The sequence below is a fragment of the Halichoerus grypus genome, chromosome 4, assembly GCF_964656455.1.
Source record: "Halichoerus grypus chromosome 4, mHalGry1.hap1.1, whole genome shotgun sequence".
Taxonomy (NCBI): Eukaryota; Metazoa; Chordata; class Mammalia; order Carnivora; family Phocidae; genus Halichoerus; species Halichoerus grypus.
Genome location: NC_135715.1, coordinates 61139978 through 61164080, shown reverse-complemented (window position 1 = coordinate 61164080; position 24103 = coordinate 61139978). Strand labels below are relative to the sequence as shown.

Here is a 24103-nt window from a genome sequence, read left to right as displayed (position 1 = left end):
TTGCCATGGAACCTAACACCCACAATTTGGGGCCACTCACTGTTCCGCCTTCCACACTTGCCCAAGATCCCACACCTAGTAAGCGGAGTGCTGAGCCCGAGAAACTTATCGCTTAAACTGGAGGCAAAACTCATGTTGCTGGGAGACACTTTCCCTCAAAAATACTGGCATTGTTCTAGGGCGCTATGGAGCAACAGTTTTAAAACGCGCCCTTAGTAGGCCCGGCTACTCCGATAACAGCGCCTCCCGCCCAACCCGAGAACCTTCCTTCACCGGCAACCCGAGAGACGACCTGCGGGCCCGCCCGGCGGAAACGCGCTAGTCCGGGGACGCCGGGGTCGGCTCCGGTCGCCGGGGAAGCCGGTAAGCGGTCCCGCCGCCTGGCAGGGAGCCTCTGTAGGAAGGAACGCGGCCGATGGTGGAGGCCTGGGGCCCGGGGAGCGGACGGCGCCCCCGCGCGGTGGGGGCGAGTGGGAGACCCGCTCTCGGCGCTCTCGGATCCCAGCCCCAGCTCCGCCCCGGGCCTGGGCCGCTCGCCCGCAGGTCCTCCCCCCGCCCCCGGCGCTTCTGTGCTCTCGGCGCCCGCCGCGGCGCCGGGTCCAGCGCTGGTGGCAGCCTGGAGGCGGCGCGGGGTCCCCGGCAGGAAGGATTTGCGCGCCGCTGGCCTCCCCCGTGGTGCGGTCCCCGCGTGCATGCCTTCTCAGCTTGCGCGCCAAGGTTTCTCCCCCGTGAGCCCACTTCTGGCCATTTCCAAATCATTTTACTCGTATTTGACTGGGAGGAGCATGCAAAGGGACTTCGTCACACTCAGTATATACAGGTCTTTTACTGATCTTACGGCTGTCATATTGAGTAACGGGCAGATGTGGGCAGAAAGGACCAAATAAATACTGGTTTTCAGCTAAGAAAAGTCAGTGGTGGTTCTTGCTTATCGGTTACTGTCCATGACATAAAATAAAGACCCTGAAGAATAAAAGAATAGAAATATGGGAAAACTTGGCCTCCTTGTTTTTTTTTTTTTTTTAAGATTTTATTTGTTTGAGAGAGAGAGCAGGAGCAGGGGGAGCAGCAGAGGGAGAGGGAGAAGCAGACCGCGGAGCAGGGAGCCTGATGCGGGGCTCGATTCCAGGACCCTGGGATCATGACCTGAGCTGAGGGCGGATCCTGACCTGAGCTGAGGGCGGACGCTTAACCGACTGAGCCACCCAGGCACCCTTGGCCTCCTCGTTAAATCGGGTATTACCAAGGGCCAGTTAGAATAGTGGCAACTAACTTTTTTCTTTCAGATCCCTAAATACACTGAAAGACCTGACTGTTCTTGAAAAGAATTGTGTTTGAACACAATGCCTCTAATTTGGTTAATACGGAGAAATTAATTCTAAAGTTGCAGGGTGGTTCTATGATACACATGAATACAAACGACATTTTACAGGTTGCTGTAGTGTATGTTTTAGTTTGTGATTTTTGCTTTACCTGCCGTGTTCTCTGTGCCTCATAATTCTTTGTGGTATGATTAGAAAAAAAAAACACTACAAGTAGGCTTTCTGAAAATTAAGTTAATTCATTCCATTGTTTTTTTTTTTTAATGCATCATGTTGCTAAGGTTTTAATAATAATAATGGCTATCATTTATCCAGGGCCTCCTCTGTACCAGGCAAAGTGTTAGGAACTTTATATTCAGTCTCCTTTACCTATGAACCAATCCAGCTAGCTGCTTCATCTGGGAAATACGGAAAGGGAGACTGAAGTTCAAAGACTCTGCTTATCTCTTCTTAATCACAGGCATCTCCAGCTCAACATGTCCTAAAAGGAACAAATGTCTGCCTTCACCATGCCATTTGGCACCCATGCCACACTCCCACTGCCAGAAAAGTGAAACACACACACACTCACAACCATTGTGCTTTTCCTTTTTCTCAGGGAATGGTATCATTCACCCAGTTTACACTGGAAACCTGGGAGGTCTACCTTTTCCCTTTCTCCCTGCTTGTCCCCCATAAATCTGTCACCAAAAATCTTGCCAATTCTTTCCACATATTTCCTTTCGTTTTCTTCGTCCCCATTGCCACCACCCCATTCCACTCCATCGCCATTTTCCCGCCTTTTCTGTTGTTGGAGTCCCACTCCAGCCCTCTTGTTCTCTCCTATGTGCAGTCCATTCGCTCTGCAGCTAGAGTGAGTGATTTTTTTCTAATATGCTCTCTTGGTTAAAATCCTTCAGAGACAGCACATTAATTACCCCAAGGATAAAATCCAGCAACCCGAGCTTGGTTTACAATGGCCTTCAGATAAGGCCCTGTCTGCCTCACCAGCCTGTGACAGTCCTCTTTCAATTCCTTGAACTGAACACAATCTCTTTTGCTCTTAAATAGGCCAGTCCCTCTGCCTACATCACCCTCCCTCCCTCCCCCCATTGCCTAGCCAACTTCCATTCATCCTTCAGGCTTCAGTTAAATATCATTTTCCCGACTCCTCTGGATATTTCTGCCATATGCCAGCATAACTCTTTCTGTAAGACTCATCACCCTACATTTGTTGAGGTCTGAGGTCCCATCTGCTTTGGGGCAGGCATGCTAGCAGGGACCATGAGAGGTCAGAGTGCACTGCTATAAAACTGCCTCTAGCATTGACGTATACAAACCACCCTTGACCCTTGAACAACGCAGCTTTGAACTGCACGGGGCCACTTATATGCGGCTATTTTGATAAATGCAGTACAGTCTGTAAATGTATTTTGTATTCAGGATTATAAAACCTGGCATGGGTGCTCAGGGTCTACCTGTTCCGCCCATAAAGGAATAAACTGCTGTTGTCCTATCGTGGTGATTTTGAGCTACTTTGAATTCATTCTGCCTTTTGAAAATATATTTAATTGTCAACGTTTCTGTTTTTGAATACAGTTTGGGAGAGGTCGTGGTGACCGTGTTGGTGGAGCTGGACTGCGTGGTGCCCCAGCATGGATGGCTACATGGTCCTGAGAGTGATCGGAGAGGGCTCCTTCGGCCGAGCCCTTCTGGTTCAGCAAGAAAGCAGTAATCAGCTGTTTGCCATGAAGGAAATAAGGCTTCCCAAGGTCACTGCTGAAGCCATTAGCTCAAGTTGAAAATGGACATGTAATTTGCCCAGGAAAATGAGTTCTTGAGATTTAACATGGAATTGCTCTTTCGTGCAAAAGATGTAATGGGTTTATTCATTAGCTTTACAAGGTCTTGATGTATTTTATATGGATTTTAGGTAATTTTTGTGATTAGCACAAAGGGAGAAAAATAGTCTAGGTGGCGATTGCTGTTTATTTTTATCTCAATGAATAATCTCCAATTTTGCCTACCTAAGAGGGTAAGAAGCTTTGCCAGAAGCAGCTCAGGTGCCATATTAATGAAAATAGAGCATAAAAAAAATACAGTGAAGAGCAAAAACCTAACATGTAACCTTTGGTATCAGGGAAGCTATTTTGTGGATCAGTTTTGGGTTTTATCTCCCTGGAAGGTGAGGAAGGTGCTGCCTTATCCTTGTTTATCATAATTGTCACAGGAAAGAATTTGTGCCATGGAGGCTGCTTAAGAGTATCTTAATCAATTTTTTAAAAATACATTTTAATAAAATTCTCAGAATTCTAAGTATTTATTTCCCCATGATGTTCTTGACCTCTTTTAGTGATTCTCGAGTGGGCTTCAAAGTCATCTGGAGGTTAAAACATAGATTGCTGGGCCCACCCCTGAGTTTCTGGTTGAGTAGGTCCAGATGGGCCTGTGAATTTGCATTTTTTAAAGATTTGCTTATTTTGGAGAGAGAGAGAGAGCACAAGCAGGAAAGAGAGAGGGAGAGAGAGAATCTCAAGGAGCCTCCCCGCTGAGCACAGAGGCCAACAGGGGACTCCATCTCAAGACGCTGAGATCATGACCTGAGCTGGAATCAGGAGTTGGAGGCTTAACCTACTGAGCCACCTAGGCGCCCCCTTTTTAAATATCTTTTTTTAATTCCTTTTTTTTTCCAAGGGCAGTTTCTTTTTTTCTTTTTTTTCTTTAAAGATTTTATTTATTTATTTGAGAGAGAGAGAAAGAGAGAGCACATGAGAGGGGGGAGGGTCAGAGGGAGAAGCAGACTCCCTGCCGAACAGGGAGCCCAATGCGGGACTTGATCCAGGGACTCCAGGATCATGACCTGAGCCGAAGGCAGTCGCTTAACCAACTGAGCCACCCAGGCGCCCCCAACAGCAGTTTCTTAATTGAAAGATAAGTCATTCGGGATTTTGTGCTTGGAGAGTAAGTTAGGGGATAAACAGTTTTGGAAACTAGCTTTGTAAACCATCTTCTTCCATCCTTACTGCACTAACAAACCAGTCTCTTTTTCATCTGGGCCAGTGGGCTGGAAACGTGATGCAGACAGTAAGACATGAGAGCCTTAGTTTTCTTTAAGGATATACTGTGGTTAATGGCATGCTGGCTCTCCACATCAGTTATGATGAGGATGATGTGAAAACCGGTTTACATTCTATACTTGTAAGGATATAAGGGGTCAGCTTTAGCATGCAAAATATAGCCATAATTGAAAAATCACCACGTTTTCTCCTAGAGTTTGATAAACATAAGTTGGGTCACAGTGCGTTGCTATAAAACTGCCTTTGGCATTGATGTATACAAACCACACTTGATCCTTGAACCACACAGGTGTGAGCTGCACGGGGCCACTTATATGCAGATTTTTTTGGTAAATGCAGTACAATCCTGTAAATGTATTTTCGCCTCCTTGTGATTTTCCTTTAACATTTTCTTTTCTCTAGCTTACTTTATTGTGAGAATACATTATATGATACATGTAACATACAGCATATATGTTAATTGACTCTGCATGTTATTCCAAGGCTATTAGTAGTTAACGTTTTGGGGGAGTCAAAAGTCACAAGTGGATTTTTGACTGCACGGGGCGGGGGATCACTGTCCCCGACTCCCATGTGGTTCCAGGGTCACTGTATACTGTATTGCTATAAAGCTCTCAAAGCTATCCATTTTAAAATGAAGTGTTCCATTTATGCTATTTAAAATCTTCTAGTCTCTCTCTGGTACACAGAATTCTAGGAAGGAGGCTGTTCTGTTAGCCAAAATGAAACACCCCAATATTGTTGCCTTTCAAGAATCATTTGAAGGTAAATATGAGTTCCCCCAAATAAATACATTGTGGAATTTATTTTATGGCCACGAGGCTTTCCTCAAGAGTCTTCTGTTTGTTTTAGCTGAGGGACACCTGTATATTGTGATGGAATATTGTGACGGAGGGGACCTAATGCAAAAGATAAAGCAGCAGAAAGGAAAGTTGTTTCCTGAAGATATGGTAAGATACGGTGCTACTGTTTTGTGTGCAGGATGTGGCTGCCTGAGGTGTTTTCAGCAAGCTCAATAGATGTGTTTATAAAATATCAAGGAATAAAACTTCTGTGTTTAGAAGAGTTTCAGAATTATATTACTCCTGTTTTGTCCTATATATTTCAAATTTTAAATTTTGTTGTACTGACATTGTAGAAGACAGTTTATTTTGCATGACTAGAGCATCAGAAGAATGAAGCCCAAATTCCTGTGTCATGGGGAATACCTATTCTCACACTTTTTCCTTTTACAATTTAGCACTTTCCTTTAAGTCTGGTACTTCCTGCCTTTTTAAAGGAAAATTGTGTATTAAATATTACTGGAATGACTTGACTAAGGAAAATATTTAAATAAACACCCTGAGTGGGACTTAGTTTGATTTAGGGTATAACGTGTTATAAAAGCATTTGGCATAAATATTTTTATTTAGAAGTTGTGTTGTTAAAAATATGGATTCCAGAGAAGGAGATCAACCTTGGCTTCAAATGAATGAGTCTCCATAGCAAAAAAGAAAAAAAAATCAGTTTGATATTTAATTATAGGTTCCCTAGGTACTTAGAAATTCTGAGTACTATTGACTAGGGATTTATAAGAAGAAAATGCTGACTCACAGGATGGTTGACAATATAATGAAATCTTTTATTTTTTTATTTTATTTTATTTTATTTATTTATTTGACAGAGAGAGACACAGCGAGAGAGGGAACACAAGCAGGGGGAGTGGGAGAGGGAGAAGCAGGCTTCCCGCAGAGCAGGGAGTCCGATGCGGGGCTCGATCCCAGGACCCAGGGATCATGACCTGAGCCGAAGGCAGACGCTTAACGACTGAGCCACCCAGGCGCCCCATAATGAAATCTTTTAATGTTAATAAATTAACATTCTGAAAAGGCAAATGAAAATCTGACATAATGATTACAGAAAGTTGTAACATACTCATTCCTTAGTGGTGAACTACCTTTATATATATATTTAAGAAATACTTCTGTTTGGTTGAATTCAAGAAAACCAGAGTGGGAGTTTTATTGAACTAAATTGCTATTTAGATCATACACAAGATGATGGAACATGGGATTCAGTTTTTCTGAATTCCTCCAGGCAACATGGAGTCTTAGTTGAAGTATGTAATTTTTAGGGGTTCTGTATTTACATTACGGAAAATCCAGGTCAACTAATGCCTGGAGACGATTCTTTGGGATTTGGGGTTAACACGAACCAGTTACTGCATTCCTGTAGTTACTGCATGCTCTCTCCTTACAGATACTTAATTGGTTTACACAAATGTGCCTTGGAGTAAATCACATTCACAAGAAACGTGTGTTACACAGAGATATCAAGTCCAAGGTAAGTGGAATACCTTTTGGGGCCTAAAAGTGAAAACAGAAACAAAAACTATTTCACTCGGTCTTTTGTCTGTGTTCCTCTCTTTCCTTTTGGGACATTTTCATTTAGCCTGGAAACATTTGTCAACCTAATATTTATACGAGCCAAGTAAGGTATTACCTGAGAAAGATCATTAAATCTCTTTACTAGTGTATGTTAATAGGCTTAAAGCTCTCTTTGCGACTGCTGACTAAGACCAGACCGTACGTTCTCAGAAGGTAAATCGTCGAGACCTGGACCTGCCCCATGGAGTCCCTCTGACACATTCCCAGGCACTCCATCAGGCTCTGCCTGATACGGTCTTTTTTTTTTTAAGATTTTATTTATTTGAGAGAGAGAGAGTAAGAGCACACATGAGCAGGGGGAAGGGTAGAGGAAGAAGCAGACTCCCTGCTGAGCAGGGAGCCCCATGCGGGACTCTATTCCAGGACCCTGGGATCATGACCTGAGCTGAAGGCAGATGCTTAACCGACTGAACCACCCAGGTGCCCGTCTGCCGATAAAATCTTATGCTCACTTGTTTGATTTCTAAGCAGTGATCCTGAATTCCCAAGCAGGGGAACATGTAGCTATCAAGAGCGTATCTTACCCTTTTGTGTTCCGCTCCGGGACTCAGCTGTCAGCATCTCTACCCTTAATCTCCATCATCAGTAGGCTTTGAAAGACAGCTTCTCCGGAGATCTCTGCCTTGTGGGTGAATGATGCAAGACATAATCTCAGCCTTCTTTTTTAATGCAGAACATCTTCCTCACCCAAAATGGAAAAGTAAAACTGGGAGATTTTGGATCTGCCCGTCTTCTCTCCAGGTATGTGTATCTATTCTGTAGTAGTGACAGCAGTCAAAATATCCATTATTCAGGAATGCACTGTAATTGTGCTTTGCCTTTTTATGGTTTTAGTCCTATGGCGTTTGCTTGTACATATGTGGGAACACCTTATTACGTGCCGCCAGAAATTTGGGAGAACATGCCTTACAACAATAAAAGGTAAGTAATGTTTTCACTTGGTACAAGAAGTCGCAGGCATGACTGCTCGGTGACAGGCATTGTAGCCGACAAGTCAAGTTTGGTTTTTGAAAAATATATTTGAAAGCAGTGTGGAATCTAAATGCGCAGGCTTCTAGATGAAAGTCACAGTTTTCTAACTGTTTTAATCAGAGCTGAAAGGAGCTAAATGTAAATGCCAAAGGAAAGGCTAGTCATTTCTAGGGAACAGTATGAATGACATGACTGCTTCTCACACTCTGCTGCTCTCACCTGTAAAAGTCCCGCAGCTCAGGTGGGAAGCAGGTAGCGGTAATTTTCCAGCATCACCAAATGATTCCAGTGTGCAGCAAAATTCGGGAACCCCTGGATTATGTCAATGCGTTAATATTGGCAGGACTTGATAATAAGTACTTGACTGATAGGTTCATTAATTAAAAGAAGATGGTATTAAGACCCTATGATTTAAAACATAGTATTTTTCTGACTATAAGTAATAACGTGCCCATTGATGGAGTGGGTGAGCAGGGGGCGTATTGGAAATACAGAGATATACAAGAAAGGATATGGTAGTCACCTACTTTTTCACTGCTGTTAATAACACTTTGGTGTTTTTTCCATCCATTCACTTTCCCCCCTAAACCTAGTTTATGTATTCTATATATAACTTGGCATCCTGCTTTTTAAAAAATTTTATATTATATCATATTCATATCACCACATATTTAAACTCTTCACAAATATTGTTGTTGGTCTAATGATATATTTCCAATTTTCAGTATCATAAACAGTGTTGTGATTAATAGACCTTTGTACATAAATAGGTCATTATTTTGTAACACATTCTTGGCATGAATTCCTAGAAATAGAAACACCTACAGGCTCTTGTTACCTTCTGTCGAGCTGATTTCTGGAAAGAATATGATAATCCGTACTGAATAGTTTCTTTTAAGAGTAAAATTGAGTGCATTGGGGACAGAGTAGCTATAAAGGAACTTACTGGGCCAATTGGGAAAATTTGAGTTTGGACAAATATTCGATGATATTATTGAATTAAGGTTAAATTTCTTGGATGTGACAATGGTATTGTGTTTATGAGGGAGAGTATCCTTGCTCTGAGGAGATACATGCTAACATGTTTGGGGGTGAAGTCTTTGGTGTCTGCAGTCTTTTTTTCAAGAGGTTCAGATATATATGGAAGAGGGCAACAGCTCGCAAACGTGGCAAATTTAACAGTAGGGGAGTCTAAGAAAGAGCATGTGGACATTTACTTTTCTGTACATTTGAAATTTTAAAAAAATCGAAAGTTGGGGGAAACCATTGATTAAAGCCATTATTTAAAATGCAAAGAATATCACGTAGAAGAAGTCTGGGGCATGACAACTAGGTAATGAGAATGATGGAGGAAACAGAAGTGCTAAGTATGAAGAAGGGTGGGCGTATGGGGCAAGCTATAGGACTCCTTTCTGAGTTTTGAAGAACTGTTTTGTGGAAGAATGAGTGGTCTTATTCTCTTCGTTTGGGAATGTAGAGCTAACAAGGATGAGGGTTCCCAGAAGACACATTTTGGCTTTGATAAGGAAGACCACTATTCCTTGAGCCATCCAACAGGGGCACAGGCTGGCCCAAGGTAAAGAGCTATTTATCAGGAGGTGTGATCAAAAGGCCTGGGGTTGCTCCCAGATGGTCTGGGTGGAAGGTACACTGAATGACTCCTAAAGCCCTTCTTCCAACTATCCCAGTCTGAGTCCACGAATACTCCCTCCCGTACCAAATGCTGCTGAAATGATATCTGAACCACCCTGATTTGGAGGGTAGGGGCTTGGGAGCAGAGTTTTACTGTGAACATTACGTTAGTAAGTACCTAAGTATTAGATCACACTTATGTATTTTATTTTAATAGCTAGGAATTCCTGGTGATTTTTATTCTTATTAAAGGTAATTTTTCGTTTTTCTTTTCTTTTATGTTTCATATAATCACTCATAACCCATTTGTCATTACGTTGCTTCTTTATGCTTCCAGTGACATCTGGTCCTTGGGATGCATTCTGTATGAGCTCTGTACCCTTAAGCATCCAGTAAGTATGGTGTGTAAAATGGAAAAGGCAGCCTCTTGTCATATCTGGCTAAGTCCTTAGTAATGTGCCAGATTCCACTTGGCTGTGTGCTTCCCTCGGACGCTGTAGGAGCGCTGACAGCATTGACTCCATCTTTGGCCTGCCATCTTGTTCTTCCCTCTGGTGCACAGGTGGTATCACTTTGGATAACTAACTCGTGACCTCACCACCATGCCCCTCCCTCCAGAGAAGCTGGGGGTTAAGGTCCAGATAGTTGTGGAGAATAGGGCAGAGAATAGCTGTGTAAGCCCTGCACTCCCCTGCCCGTCTTGCCCCCAGCCCATTGCCCCTGTCGGTAATTACCCTGCATAAAACTCTCCGTAAATGGTATGGAGTGGCTTGCTTTGTTTTTCAGTATTAAAGTACCTTCTTGGTCTGGAGGATCCATTACTGACCCTCCTCCGCCTTCTAACAGATGAATTCATACCTGTTTCCATCCCCATCCCTCCCCTCCAGCCCCTGGTAACTTCTAATCCACTTTCTGTCTCCAAGAATGTGCGTATTGTAGATATTTCATGTAAGCGGAATTATACAGTACTTTTCTCTTTGTGTCTGGCTTATTTCATGTAGCATAATGTTTTCAAGGTTTATCCATGTTGTAGCACGTGTCACAATTTCATTCCTTTCAATGACTGAATAATATTCCATTATGTGTTTATACCTTGTTTTGTTTATCCATTCATCTGTTGTTGGACATTTGGGTTATTTTCTCCTTTTGGCTATTGTGAAAAAAAAATTATTTTTATATTTATTTTTTTCAAGCTATTTTAAGAATTAGTTTAACAAAAAAGAGGTTAAATAATTTGGCTGGCTTATTTAGCAGTTATTTATTACACAGAACGAACAATCATAGCACTCGTCCCTATTAAGTCTTAGCTTTTCATAGAAATAAATTCTGTCCTTTGGGTACAGATTGAAACTTAGCTCTAACCAAGCATTTTTTCATTTTTTAAATTTTAATTGAAATGTGGTTGACATAGAGTATTATGTTAGTTTCAGGTGCACAACATAGTGATTCAACACTTAACATACATTACAAAATGCTCACGGTAACCATAGTTACCATCTGCCACCATATGAAGTTATTACGATATTACTGGCTATATTCCCTGTGCTGTACTTTTCATCCCTGCGACTTATTTATTTTATACCTGGAAGTCTGTGCCTCTTAATCCCCTCCACCTGTTTCGCCCATCCCCACCCACCCCCGGCAAGCATCTTTACAGATGGGCCTGAGAAATATGAGAGTGAATGATGGAGAAAAAGCCTTCACCACCACTAGGTGAAAGGCACTCACACTGAAACCACGTGCTGTCTTCCTCGAATGTATGTGGTTTATAACGCCAGCTGCATCGTTAGAACAACTTGGGAGACTTTACAAAATGGCGATGCCTGGGCCCATGCCACACTAATTGAATTGAAACCCATGAGGGTGTCCTGGACAGTAGTGTTTTATAGAACAGGTGATTCTAGGGGTGCCTGGGTGACCCAGTTGGTTGAGCGTCTGACTCTTGGTTTCAGCTCAGGTCATGATCTCAGGGTCATGAGATTGAGCCCTGAGTGGGGCTCGCAGCTCAGCTCGGAGTCTGCTTGAGATTCTCTCCCTCTCCCTCTGCCTCTCCCTCTCCCTGCTCACACCTGCTCTGTCTCTCTCTCTCTCTCTCAAATAAATAAATAAATCTTTAAAACAGGTGATTCTAATGTGCAGCCCAAGTGGAGAACCACTGTTTTATACAAATAAGATTATTTTTAAAACTCCAGTATCTTACTTATTATATTCTTTATTCCCCTGATTCTTCTTTTTTTTTTTTTTTTTTTGGTGAACTTTCATATACATGTTCTTATTTTTTCTAGCAAGAATAAGAATTAAGTGCCCTGATATTTGGCACACAATCTGTTCTCTCATCTGCTTTGAGGCAAAAGTAGTTCTCAAACCTTTAGGAAATGCAGAAACCTGATATAATGTTCCAAAAGCCAGAGACAAAGCAGATTCAGTCTCATTTTTCACTACCTGAATTTTTCCCTTGTTATATGTTGACTTTTTTCCTTTTTCATATCTTCACTTGCATATTTTATTAATAGGGTGCATTTCCAAGGCAGAATGCGAACATGCTCTTACATAAGTATCACCAAGACTAACACCTAATGTTAATTTCAGTGTTTATTCTACAGTGAAGACTTTTTTACATGTTATTCTGGCATGTCATTTTGATTCCCATTCTATTGCTTGTCAAATTTTAATAGCTACTTTGATGACATGAAAGGTAAAAGGGATCTGGCAGTAGACGTTTAAAGCTGGAATAGTCTGGAGTACATATCACAAGGGGGCAGGACTGGGGGTTCTGGGGAGGAATGAAGCAAAGGGATGTTACACTTATTGTAAGCCTGTTAGTACCACTGACTTCTTAAAAAGCTACACGTATGCATTACTTTGATTTTTAAAATATGTTAAAAATGTGTATCTGCACACACATTGATTATAAGTGATAAAGTATCCAAAGCTGGAATCAATGCTAACCCTTTCTCTAGATGGGGAGGTTTTGCACTGTTTATGTTTACCTTCCTTCTGAACCCACTGTAAGATTTTTTTTTTTTTTTTTTTAAAGATTTTATTTATTTATTTGACAGAGAGAGAGTCAGCGAGAGAGGGAACACAAGCAGGGGGAGTGGGAGAGGGAGAAGCAGGCTTCCCGCTGAGCAGGGAGCCCAATGCGGGGCTCGATCCCAGGACCCTGGGATCATGACCTGAGCCGAAGACAGACGCCTAACGACTGAGCCACCCAGGCGCCCCCCCACTGTAAGATTTTGAATAGTACCTTAAGGCTCCCTCTGGGAAGAAAAATGACCAGGCAGCAGATACTTTTATAAAATTAAATTAATTCATAAAAATTCCACTGAGCTGATAATTTCTTCCACTCTTGCCTTGTCTCTGCTCTTACAGTTCAGTTTTACTTTTTAGTTTCAGGCAAACAGCTGGAAAAGTCTTATTCTCAAAATATGCCAGGGGTCCCTGTGCCCACTGCCGTCTCAGTACTCCTGTGAACTCCAGCATCTGATCAAGCAGATGTTTAAAAGGAATCCCTCACATCGCCCTTCCGCTACAACACTGCTCTCTAGAGGCTCTTTGGCTCGGCTTGTCCGCAAGTGCTTACCCCCAGAGGTATGTTAGATTGACTGGGAGTGGTTTTCAAGTAGGGTCAAATGGTTCGTTATCTTTTAAACACAACATGTAGTACATGCTTGTAAAAATTCAAATAATGCAGAAGAATATACCAAAAAATAAAAACTTCCTTTCCCTCCTCTCCCTTCCATAATGCTGTTCCCTGAGAATACTCACAGGGAGAATTTGTGTAACCTTTCTTATCTTTCTCTAGACGTGTAAAAACATCTATTTGTGTGTCTAAATTATAGGTATTTTCTAAATGGCATTTTTACTTTTCAATTGTAAATATGATTGTGAGGAAGAAATGTTGATAATTAAATGACATTATGGCAGTGTCTAAAGAAAAGTGTACCTTACCTCACATCTTTAAATTCTCTACTTGAAATTTTCAGATCATCACAGAATATGGCGAGCAGGTATTAGAAGAAACCAAAAACTCTAAGCATAGTACACCAAGGAAAAAAGGTAAGAATTTTAGAAAGCTTACTTTTTGTTCAATTTTCTTTTAAAATGTAGTTTAACAAAAAAGAAAAATATCATTTTCAAGTTACTAGAGACAATTTCAGAGATCTCCTGAAATTAAAATTTTCTTATTGCTATTTCAGATGTAATTCTGTACTGATTTTTATACTTTTAATTTTCCAGGGATCAAAGAGCCTAGTTTGGAGATTTTAATGATGTAAAGATTGTTCTCTGTTTCATTATTAGTACCATGTTCCCTTTGGTCATGTAGAAGGCTTCTGTGGCCTGGCCTGGGAATCTAACCATGAAAATACAATGTTAATCTTGTAGGAAATTATCCCCAAGTATCCAAAGAACCATCTGGTAAACAAAATTTTAAAAAGCAGAGCCTTGGGACACCTCGGTGGCTCAGTCAGTTAAGCATCTGCCTTCGGCTCTGGTCACGATTCCAGGGCCTTGGGATCGAGCCCCGCATCGGGCTCCCTGCTCAGCGGGGAGTCTGCTTCTCCCTCTGCCGCTCCCCCTGCTCATGTGCTCTCTCTGTCTGACAAATAAATAAATAAACTATTTTTTAAATAAATAAATAAATAAATAAATGCCTTTTCAAGAGTTGAAACTGTCTACTGTCCACATAATAGCTGCACAAAATTTCCATACATATTTAGTCGATCCTGAACAAATTTCAAATGTAATTTATTGTCTCTTTGGAAGTTGTCATCTCTTAATTTTTTCAAAGCTATTTTTGTTCCTTTCCTTTCTTTTCTTTTCTTTTTTTTTTAAGTAAACTCTATGCCCAACATGGGGCTCGAACTTACGACTCTGAGAGTAAGACTTGTCATAGGCTCTACCGACTGAGCCACCCAAGTGCCCCTATTTTTGTTCCTTTTTATTTGTCATCAATGACTCAGACCTTCCATCTGATGAGATCCACCGAAGATGGTAGATTCGACCAGAGTAAGAGAGAAGACAGAAATAGATCATCCACTCGCTGTAGGGACATGTTGCAAACCTTCATTGTTTGGTGCCCACTATTCTCGGGCTTACATACTCCACAAGAAACATTCAAAAACCCTACTGCTTTCTGACAGTTCAATTTTAAATGTTATTTTTGTAGGATTGCATATCCTTTTAGTAATGCAAACCCCTTGGTCTTGTAATTCAGGCTTTTCTCCATTCCTTAAGGGTTAGCCAATTGCCTTTGTTTCCAGTTTGCTTTAGTGTTAACTTTACGTTAGGTACTATTTTGTAGCTTTTGTCCGCATCCCAGGGTAGTGGGAAATTAGTTTTAAAATGCTAGACAACAACAACAATAAAAGCCAGTCTAAGAAAAGTTTCAAAATAGTTTGGCTAAGTGTAGTCTTACCATTCCTAAAAAAGAGGAGTAAACCAGCGGAGGAAGGCCAGCATGGCAGACCGTGTGTCGGCTGGCGTCTCCGCCGGAACAGTGAAGCTCCGTGAGGGCAGGGGCTGCGTCTCATTCACTCCCTGTGGTATCCTCCGCACCTGTCATCACAGGTGCTCGACAGCAAGTTTTTACAACGTTGAATGAATGAGGAGCATGGAGGGCCGGGCTCTACTGGGCAAATCAGCCCCTCTTCCCGAAGGGATTGCGCCCGGGGTCTCGCTGACTGCCGCCACCAGTGCCTCGTGAGGGAGCAAGCAGCTCCCTTCTTACGAGGGATCCCTGTTCCATGGGCTGTCATAGCTGTCAGGAAAAGCACAGACGCCATAGCTAGCCTGAGCTGGAGGTGACAGTGACCTCCCAGGGAGGCAGAGTATCTCAGCTTCTAGTGCCTAAATGGGCAGGCATGAGTGAATCGCGATGCCCTACCTTTCAGATGTTAACATTAGGAATAAAACAGCAGAAACAGCCTCTGTTTAAATTACCGGGTGGGATAGGGGCGCCTGAGTGGCTCATTCGTTAAGCGCGTCTGCCTTCGGCTCAGGCCATGATCCCAGGGTCCTGGGATCGAGCCCAGCATCGGGCTCCCTGCTCAGGGGAGAGCCTGCTTCTCCCTCTCCCACTCCCCCTGCTTGTGTTCCCTCTCTCGCTGTGTCTCTCTCTGTCAAATAAAGAAATAAAATCTTAAAAAATAAAAATAAAAAAATAAATTACCTGGTGGGTAAAGCTTGATATCACTATTCAGGCTAAGGCTTTGGCTCTTGGACTTCAAAAACTTCATTTGTCTTTTGGGCTTTCTGCACATCACATGAGGAACTTAATCACGTGAGCCTCTGCATGCCTTCTCTTCCTACCTTCTCTTTTCTTTTTAAGCAGACCCCAGCAGAAGCAAGATAGCTTTGGAAAATGAAGCAACCACGATGGTAAGAGCTTGGAAATTACGTTTATGAAACCCCTGTCTCTTGGGTTCCCCTCTCTTGGGTTCCGTGGGATGTTTGTAAGACTGGGGCCTGGTCCCTCCCGGCCAGCAGTTTCTCGGCCTTTGGCACAAGAAGTAATTGGTGGCTGTCGCCCCCGCCGTCAGCTGAGCTGCTGGAGATCCCCGAGCATTTGGTTCATGTGCCTTGTTTTTCTGTTTTTAATTACTGATGACCAGTGGTTTCAATGTAGATGTGAGAGAACTGTGTTCTGCTTTCAGTCATGAACATCTTGCTTTAGCTTGGCTTTTGGTTTGTTTGTCATTGTGGTAAACCATATATAACACAGAATCTCCCATCCTAGCCACTTTCAAGCATACGATTCAGCAGCATTAATCCCATTCACAGTGTTGGGTAACCATCCCCGCTCTCTGTTTCTAGGACTTTCTCATCACCCTGTTACAGAAACTCTGCCCATTATATAGTAACTCCCCATTCCCCCCCGACCGGCACCGCCACCCCAAGCTCCTGGTGACCTCCATCCTACCTTCTGTCTCTATAAATGTGCCTATTCCAGATATTTCACAGGAGCGGAATCATGCAATAGTTGTCCTTTTGTATCTTTTTGCTTAGCGTAGGGTTTTTTTTTGTTTTTTGTTTTGATTTTGCTTAGCATAGTATTTTTAAGCTTCATCCATGGTATAGCCCGTGTCAGAATACTTTCCTCTTAATGGCTAAAGGGTATTTAGGTCTGTATTTTGCTCTTGACATCTTTCTGTTCGGAACTTTTAGTGCCTCCCCATTATCTGACAGACCAAGTTGACATTTTTCAGCCTGGCATTCAAGGTCCTGTTTGTCTTGTTTTGCCCTGGGCGGCTGTGAGCTCTTTGACACGAAAGCTGCAGTAAAGGCCTCAAGAGAACAGCGGATCTACTTCCGAGTGTTGTCAAGCTCAACCCAGTAAATCGTGCCCTACTCATGATTTGTTTTTCTTTCCTCATCCACCTTTTAATTCCAAAAAGAAAAAAATGTACTAACAACAAATCATTCTATTTATGGAATGTACTAATAATTAAACTTGTCAGATTTTTTGGAATGGAGATTTGGCAGTAAATAAATAACAGCATCCCACCATTATGTTGCCACAATGGAATAGATCCTGCCCCTGTACTTTTTTTTTTTATTTGTGTGAGAATATCTATTTTTTCCCCAGCTTTATTGAGGCATAATTTATATGCAGTAAAATTTACCCATTAGTGTAGAGTTTGATGAATTAGGAAATTTTATAGTGTCATATAACCACCACCACAATCAAGATCTAGAAATCCCAGCCTCCTAAAAAGTTTCCTCAGGGCCCTTTGCAGACCATCCTGACCCCTGTCCCAGGCAACCACCCCTGTCGTTTTAATACCCCCTACAGTGGACACATCCGTGTGTTCTTGCAGATGAAAAGAGGGTGAAATGTAAGCAGAACGAAGAGAGAGCCAGAAAGTTGGTCAGATAAGGGAAGAGCTGAGGTAGGAAGAAGGTCCCGGGCAAGCCGGCAAGGTGTGACGGTGTGAGGGCAGAGCCGAGTGGCACCGAGCCAGGAGCGCTCTTTCAGGCTGTAGTCCGTACGGCAGTGACCATCGGCCCGGATGCAACATCAAAATGCCCTCAGGGCTTTTAAAAACTGCTCATCACCACTACCCACCGCGATTCTGACTTCTTTGTCTATGGGGGGGCCCTTCGCCCGGTGGGGAGTGAAGTCTGAGAACCACTGTATAGAAATAAGAACAAAGTTCCAGCTACAGCCTACTGTTTATTTATTCACTCCACAAATCATTGAGAACCTATATGCTGGAAACTGTCTAGGCATAGGAAATGTATTCCTTCTCAAAATACATGCAGATTTAATGGCGTCTAGACAGTGTGTTACTATATTTCATGAAATCAGGAGCTTAGATAATTTGGAAAAATACCAAATTAAGTGGGAACATTTTAAAGATTTTATTTACTTATTTTTAGAGGGAGGGTGTGGGAGAGGGAGAGGGAGAATCTCAAGCAGACTCCCTGCCAATTGTGGAGGCCTACATGGGGCTCGATCTCACAACCCTGAGATCATGGCCTGAGCTGAAATCAAGAGATCAAGATGTTCAACCGACTGAGCCACTCAGGTGAAGTGGGAACATTTGACCATATATAGCAACTTTATAAAATACCTCATTTCGAGGGGCGCCTGGGTGGCTCAGTCGTTAAGCGTCTGCCTTCGGCTCAGGTCATGGTCCCAGGGTCCTGGTATCGAGCCCGTGTCGGGCTCCCTGCTTGGCGGGAAGCCTGCTTCTCCCTCTCCCAGCCCCCCTGCTTGTGTTCCCTCTCTTGCTGTGTCTCTCTCTGTCAAATAAATAAATCTTTAAAAAAAAAAATCTCATTTTGATATTCCAGCATGAAAAGCCCAATACAGCAAACCATACTGAAATTTTTCATTACTCATTGCTTCTATAAAGACCTCTCAAATACCTCTGTTATTTTATATATCCTCTTCATATTTGCATTGATCAATATTAATGATTAGTAATATAGGGGCACCTGGGTGGCTCAGTCAGTTAAGCGTTGGACTCTTGTTTTCAGCTCAGGTCACGATCTCCAGATTGTGAGTTGAGCCTCGCGTCGTAGTCTGTGCTCAGCATGGAGCCTGCTTGGGATTCTCTCTCTCCCTCTCCCTCTGCCCCTTGCTCTCACTCTCTCTTTAAAAAAAAATCAGGATTAGAAATATATATGACTTTAATATATATGTATGTATATGGTTTTTAACTTACATATAAATATGTATGACATATAACATACAGTGGTGTATGGGGTTCTATGGTTATTAATGTTTTTTAAATTCATTAATCTTTATTTAAAATTAAGATAGCTGACTTTGCCTACTTTACTTTGTTTGTAGCATTTTAAGCATTTTTAATCTGTATTTTTGTGCTCGCTTCGGCAGCACATATACTAAAATCTGTATTTTTAATCCCTTTTAAAGCCAAGGGAAGAAGAAGCTAGAAAGTACAGCCACACTAATTTAGAAAACATTAATAAAAATTCAGTTGAAAGTGCACTGGGGACGGTAAACAAAGAGAAAGGTAAGTTATTCAAATTCTAATTGTTGTATAAGTGAGGAATTGGGAAATATGGAAGGAATATTAATTTTCATCTTACTAGGTCATAGGTGTCATAAACAAGTGGACAGGCAGATTTTTGTTTGCTTATCCAGTGATTTATTTAATGGTATAGGAATACTTTATTACTCATAAAAAAAAAGAGAATAGTGTTTATTAATAAGAGCCTTTAGAAAAAAACAGTATTTCTTGCACTCTCTGTCATAGAAACCATGTGCAGAAATACACAACCTCTTGGGGCTTCATTCTTATACATTGTATAATATATATATGTGTTTTTAAAAATTCCCTTAAAAATTAGCTTTACCTTTTCATTTGGAGGTTTTTTTTTTTTCATTCCCTTTACTGCCTAGACTTGAAAAACATTGTGAGTGGATTTGAGTTTGGAAGAGAAAAGAAAGACTTCTTTCTATGTAGTTGTTCAAGTATATGTGTTCATATAGATGATAAATAATATGCTTAGCAATACTTTTTTACATTTTAAAATCAGATAATAAATCAGTCCATCTGAGGAAACTCAGTTCACCAAGTCCTATCAGGCGACAGTGGGAGAAAAATGTCCCCAGCACAGCTCTCACGGCTTTGGAAAACGCAGCCATACTCTCCTCCAGTTTAGCAGCCGGGGATGAGAGAGGTTAGTAGTCAGTTGAACGCTGTTACTATTGAACATTTTCTTTAGGTGATTTTTTTTTTTTTTTTAAGAGAGAGAGCAAGTATGGGGTGGGGAGGGCAGAGGGAGCAGAAGAGAGAGAGAATCTGAAGCTGGTTCAACTCCCAGTGTGGAGCCCGATGTGGGGGTTGATCCCACAACCCTGAGATCATGACCTGAGCTTAAATCAAGGGTCAGAGACTTAACCACCTGAGCCACCCACGTGCCCACTACAGAGCATTTTCTCATGGTTGTTTAATGGGCTAGAGATTGTTCTTGTTGTTGTTTTAATGTCACTCTGTAAAAGATATTTGGTGTCACGTATCAGAGCAGTGCTCACGTAGGTGAGTGAAATAGATTTTAGTAGAGAGGAAAATACAATTAACTTCGCTTAGAATACAGTCTGGAAGATATATGCTGAAAATCTTTTTTACGTGGCCCTAACTGTCACCTTTTCACAACTAGGTGGTTCTGTAATAAAGTACAGTGAAAATAACACCCGTAAGCAGTGGCTGAAAGAGACTCCAGAAACTCTGATGAACATCCTTAAGAATGCAGATCTCAGCTTGGCGTTTCAAACATATACAATATATAGACCAGGTGACTCAAGTCTATTACCTACCTGTGGAAACTCTTTGATTTTTTTATTTTTATTTTTATTTCAATTTATTTATTTATTTATTAAAGATATTATTTACTTGAGAGAGAGAGAGAGTTCATGAGCAGGGGGAAGGGCAGAGGGAGAGGGAGAAGCCGACTTCCCACGGAGCAGGGAGCCCAGGGGCTCGATCCCAGGACCCCGGAATCATGACCTGAGCTGAAGGCAGATGCTTAACCTACTGAGCCACCCAGGCGCCTCCCCTTTGATTTTTTTAAAAAGTGTGGTAAGACATGCATAAACTAAATTTACCATTTAAACCATTTTTAGGTGTGCAGTTCAGGGGCATTAAGTGTATTTCCGTTGTGCAGCCATCACTACCATCCATCTCCAGAACTTTCCCCACCTTCCGAATCTGAAAGCATGTACCCATTTAAAGAAAATTCCCTATTCGCCCCTCCCAGAGACTTTGATTTTAAAGTTATAAGATGATTCATAACATTGTACATTTTAGGTTTCCTTGAATCTTTTTTAGCCAGTATTGAGCTCTAATTAAAATTTCCCGTGGAGCTTCATTACTTTTAATTGCTTATTTGTTTGCTTGTTTTAATAATTGTGGGACTACTTTGAAGAGTAGCCCATTTTTAACCACGCAAATACACTACTGCCTGACTGACTTTACAGTTCAGACTCCATCATAGTAAACTTTGAGGAATTTCAAGATTTCTTTTGCTCTGTGCTTGAATCCTGCTGTATTGAATAGACCTCAAGAAAGAGGAGTAATTAGGATTTGATTTTTTTTATCATTTCTACAGACATTTTCACTAAAATTGCACAAAATTACCTTTTATAATACTATCTGTAGGAATCGAGGCCAAAGGACTGCATTAAGGGTGTGTACATGTGTGTATAATTTTGATAATTCAAGTATTAAGCCATCTTGCTAAGTTAAGATCTAAGATAAATTATGCCAAGTAGAACGTGTAATGCCGTGGCAAGTCTTGGCCATATTTATTTTAACAGATTTAGTTGTCTTTGTTTATTTGGTCAGTATTTATTGAGTGCCAAACATGCCAGGTTAAGATTTAAAAAAAAAAAAAAGAATAAAACACAGCTCCTTCCCTGGGGGAGTTTGGTGGGAGACCAGCACTCAAGGAGAGAGGTTTAGAGTGGTGTAGATGAATTTTTAGAGGTGTGTTCTGATAGAGCTGTGCGCAGATTGTCATAGGTGCCCCGGCAGAGGTGGGTGCATAGAAGGATGGTGTTAAGGAAGGTTAATAGTTGTGAATTTTGTTGTAGCAATTGTAGGTCCTGGATTTTGTTTCTGGTCCCTGTTCACTGTTCAAAACCTATGTCATAGCTCTATTATGAAAGGGTTTTATAAAGATGTAGCCCACATTTTTGTGTTAGGTTATTGTTGTGTGAGCAAAAATCTGAAAGCAGTTGCCATCTAGAAAATTTTTTGAAAGCACGCATGTGGTCTCCATTCCCTAATTTTATTCCCCATCATGGGAAAAAGTTGGGGGTGGGGAGCTCAAAAGAAAAACAACTGGAAGACGACGATCCAAAGATAACTTTAATATAGGTTCTTGTATTTGAAGGTTTCAATTATGATTTTCTAAATTTTTCTTTTGAAGAAAGTACTGTTTTTAAATTTAATACCCATTTAATTAATTTAATACTGATGCTTCACGGGCCTGTCTCATGCCAGAAATCATGCTCTGTAATGGGGAAGGCGCTACAAAAGAAATATACCATTGTCCTCAGTGAGCCAGCAAGCTTTTGGAGGATTTTAGTCCGACATTCACTAATTACGCCACTACTGTTAAAATTGGCATAATTTTCCTCTGAAGGTCCAGAAGGGTTCTTGAAGGGCCCCCTGTCTGAAGAAACAGAAGCGTCAGACAGTGTGGATGGAGGTCACGATTCTGTCATTTTGGACCCAGAGAGACTGGAACCTAGACTGGATGCAGAGGACACGTATGTTGGGATATACCTACATGGCTCTGGCCATTGTGTGTGAAAATCATACCTTAATTTCAAGTTTAGCAGGAGCTGGTTATATTACTCGACATCACAAATGAATAGTCATATCTTGATCTTTTGTCTGGGACGAGTAATGCGTTACGGTATTATCATAGAATTCCTGAGTTCAACCGTTCAGCTTGGACTTAGTATTTTTTAATATATTGGATTTTATTGGCAAATTTTATAGAAACATGAAAGAAGTGTTCCTTTGGAAGAGCTAACAATGTTTTTCCTCTGGTCAGTTGCCTTATGGAGCGCATTTTTCAAAAATGTAAATATTGTGATGGTAGTGTTTTGCTTTGAGCCACCAAAAAATACTTACCGTGCCCCTGCTATGGAGGCTTAATATCGAAATTGTGTCTTCACAGGGACTTTGAGGAGGATGACGACAGGCCTGACTGGGTGTCAGAACTGAAGCAGCGAGCTGGCTGGCAAGAAGTGTTGGATGGGTAACGCCCAAGGAAGTGCTCCTTTGTCACATCGGGTGGATGTTTAAAGTGGGGAATTAATGTTTGGATAATATCAGCTCACGGGATTCAGTTTTCTTTGGGCACAGAATGAAGAGGGGGAAACTGTGAATATTTAAAATTGTTCCTGATTAGTACCACAAGGCTTAAAAAATCTGTAACTCTCATGAGTTTTTGAACTGAAAGGAGAAGGCGTGGAAGAATGGCTCTGAGCTTCAAGCTTTGCAGTTGGAACAGAAATCGGATGCTACTGCTTACAGTTTGTGTGATCGTGGGCAATTATTTAAGCTCTTTGAGCCCCAGTTTCCACGACTCTAAAATGAGGGTGATAATGCCTTCCTCATAAGGGTGCTGACCATAGACCATGGCAGCAGCCCATCATGTTATTTCTGCACTGTTACGATTGGTGCTTAATTGCTGTGTAACTCTTTTTACATTTATGAAAGGTTTGAGGATCTAAATAAATTTAATTGGAAAATAATGTTGTGCAGTTTTCCAGTAAGGCCTGTTTCTGGGTAGTGATCCATGATCTTCCCCAGTGACCCGCCATCCTTAAATACCACCCCTCACAGGATGCACAGAGGCACCCAGGTCAGAGGATCAGCTGTGGGAAGGGGGGGCGGTGGGGCAGTACAGATCTTGTCAGAAGCTGGCAGTCTTGTGCAGGAGAAAGAAATAGGCCAAAGGTGGAAAGTATTGGAAAGTAGAGAGTGCTGTGGAACTAATGGACTAATGGGATGCCAGCTTGTGTGGGTCACCCTGACACGCATGTGCTGGGTCCTGTCATTCCATCCTGGGATGCTGTTGTGAGGTGACATATTGTACTCCAGAAGAAGGAGGCTCCTCCCTGGAGATCTCACGGAGGTAAGTGTGCAAACAGCAGAAGCCTGAGCAAGTATGAGGAATGGTGCTCCAGTGAAGAACCAGGGCAAGTAGCTGAATCTACAGTAGGATGATTAATAAGGATCTCCTGAAATATGGAATACATACATCTTGTAGATTTAAACCATTTTTTTTTAATCTTCAGGTACAAAAACTGTGGTATAGACCTTCACCCCACCCACTTTATCTACCTTTAGACATCTCGTCATCCTTCAAGACTCTTTTCTGCTCTCTCACAGTCTCTCCATTTGTCATTTTTCAGGACGTTGACATTTTTGAGGAATACCAGTTAGGCATTTTGTAGCATGTCCCTCAGTTTTTTGTCTGGTATTTTCCTCATGATCAGACTGAGCTCAAGGGTTTGGGGAAGAATACCATGGAGGTGAGGTGCCCTTCCCATCACCTCTCATCAGGGAGTACGCAATTTCAGCATGATTTATTACTGCTGTGGTTAACCTTGGTCACATGGTTAAGGCAGTGTCTGCCAGGTTCTCCACTGTAAAGTTACCAATTTTCCATTCTTGGGCCCTGGGAAACAGATTTCCCAACT

General features: G+C 41.8%; 1 protein-coding gene across 5 annotated transcripts; it reads left to right on the top strand.

Annotated features, from left to right (window-relative positions):
• Positions 1 to 284: 284 nt before the first annotated feature.
• On the top strand, positions 285 to 23152 carry NEK3 (NIMA related kinase 3). Of its 5 annotated transcripts, none has more exons than XM_036101345.2 (16): positions 285 to 363; positions 2901 to 3073; positions 5050 to 5143; positions 5231 to 5328; positions 6617 to 6700; positions 7478 to 7545; positions 7639 to 7725; positions 9746 to 9800; positions 12799 to 12999; positions 13395 to 13467; positions 15743 to 15789; positions 18794 to 18893; positions 19420 to 19563; positions 20044 to 20178; positions 22030 to 22156; positions 22573 to 23152. In XM_036101345.2, exons 2-16 carry the CDS (start codon positions 2957 to 2959, stop codon positions 22655 to 22657), a joined length of 1515 nt encoding a protein of 504 aa, XP_035957238.2. In that variant the 5' UTR covers positions 285 to 363; positions 2901 to 2956; the 3' UTR covers positions 22658 to 23152. The 5 variants fall into 5 exon arrangements, with proteins under 5 accessions (XP_035957238.2, XP_035957234.2, XP_035957237.2 ...); XM_036101341.2 differs by having other exon boundaries at positions 15740 to 15789; XM_036101344.2 differs by lacking the exon at positions 285 to 363 and adding an exon at positions 585 to 820 and having other exon boundaries at positions 15740 to 15789.
• The last annotated feature ends 951 nt before the right edge of the window (positions 23153 to 24103 follow it).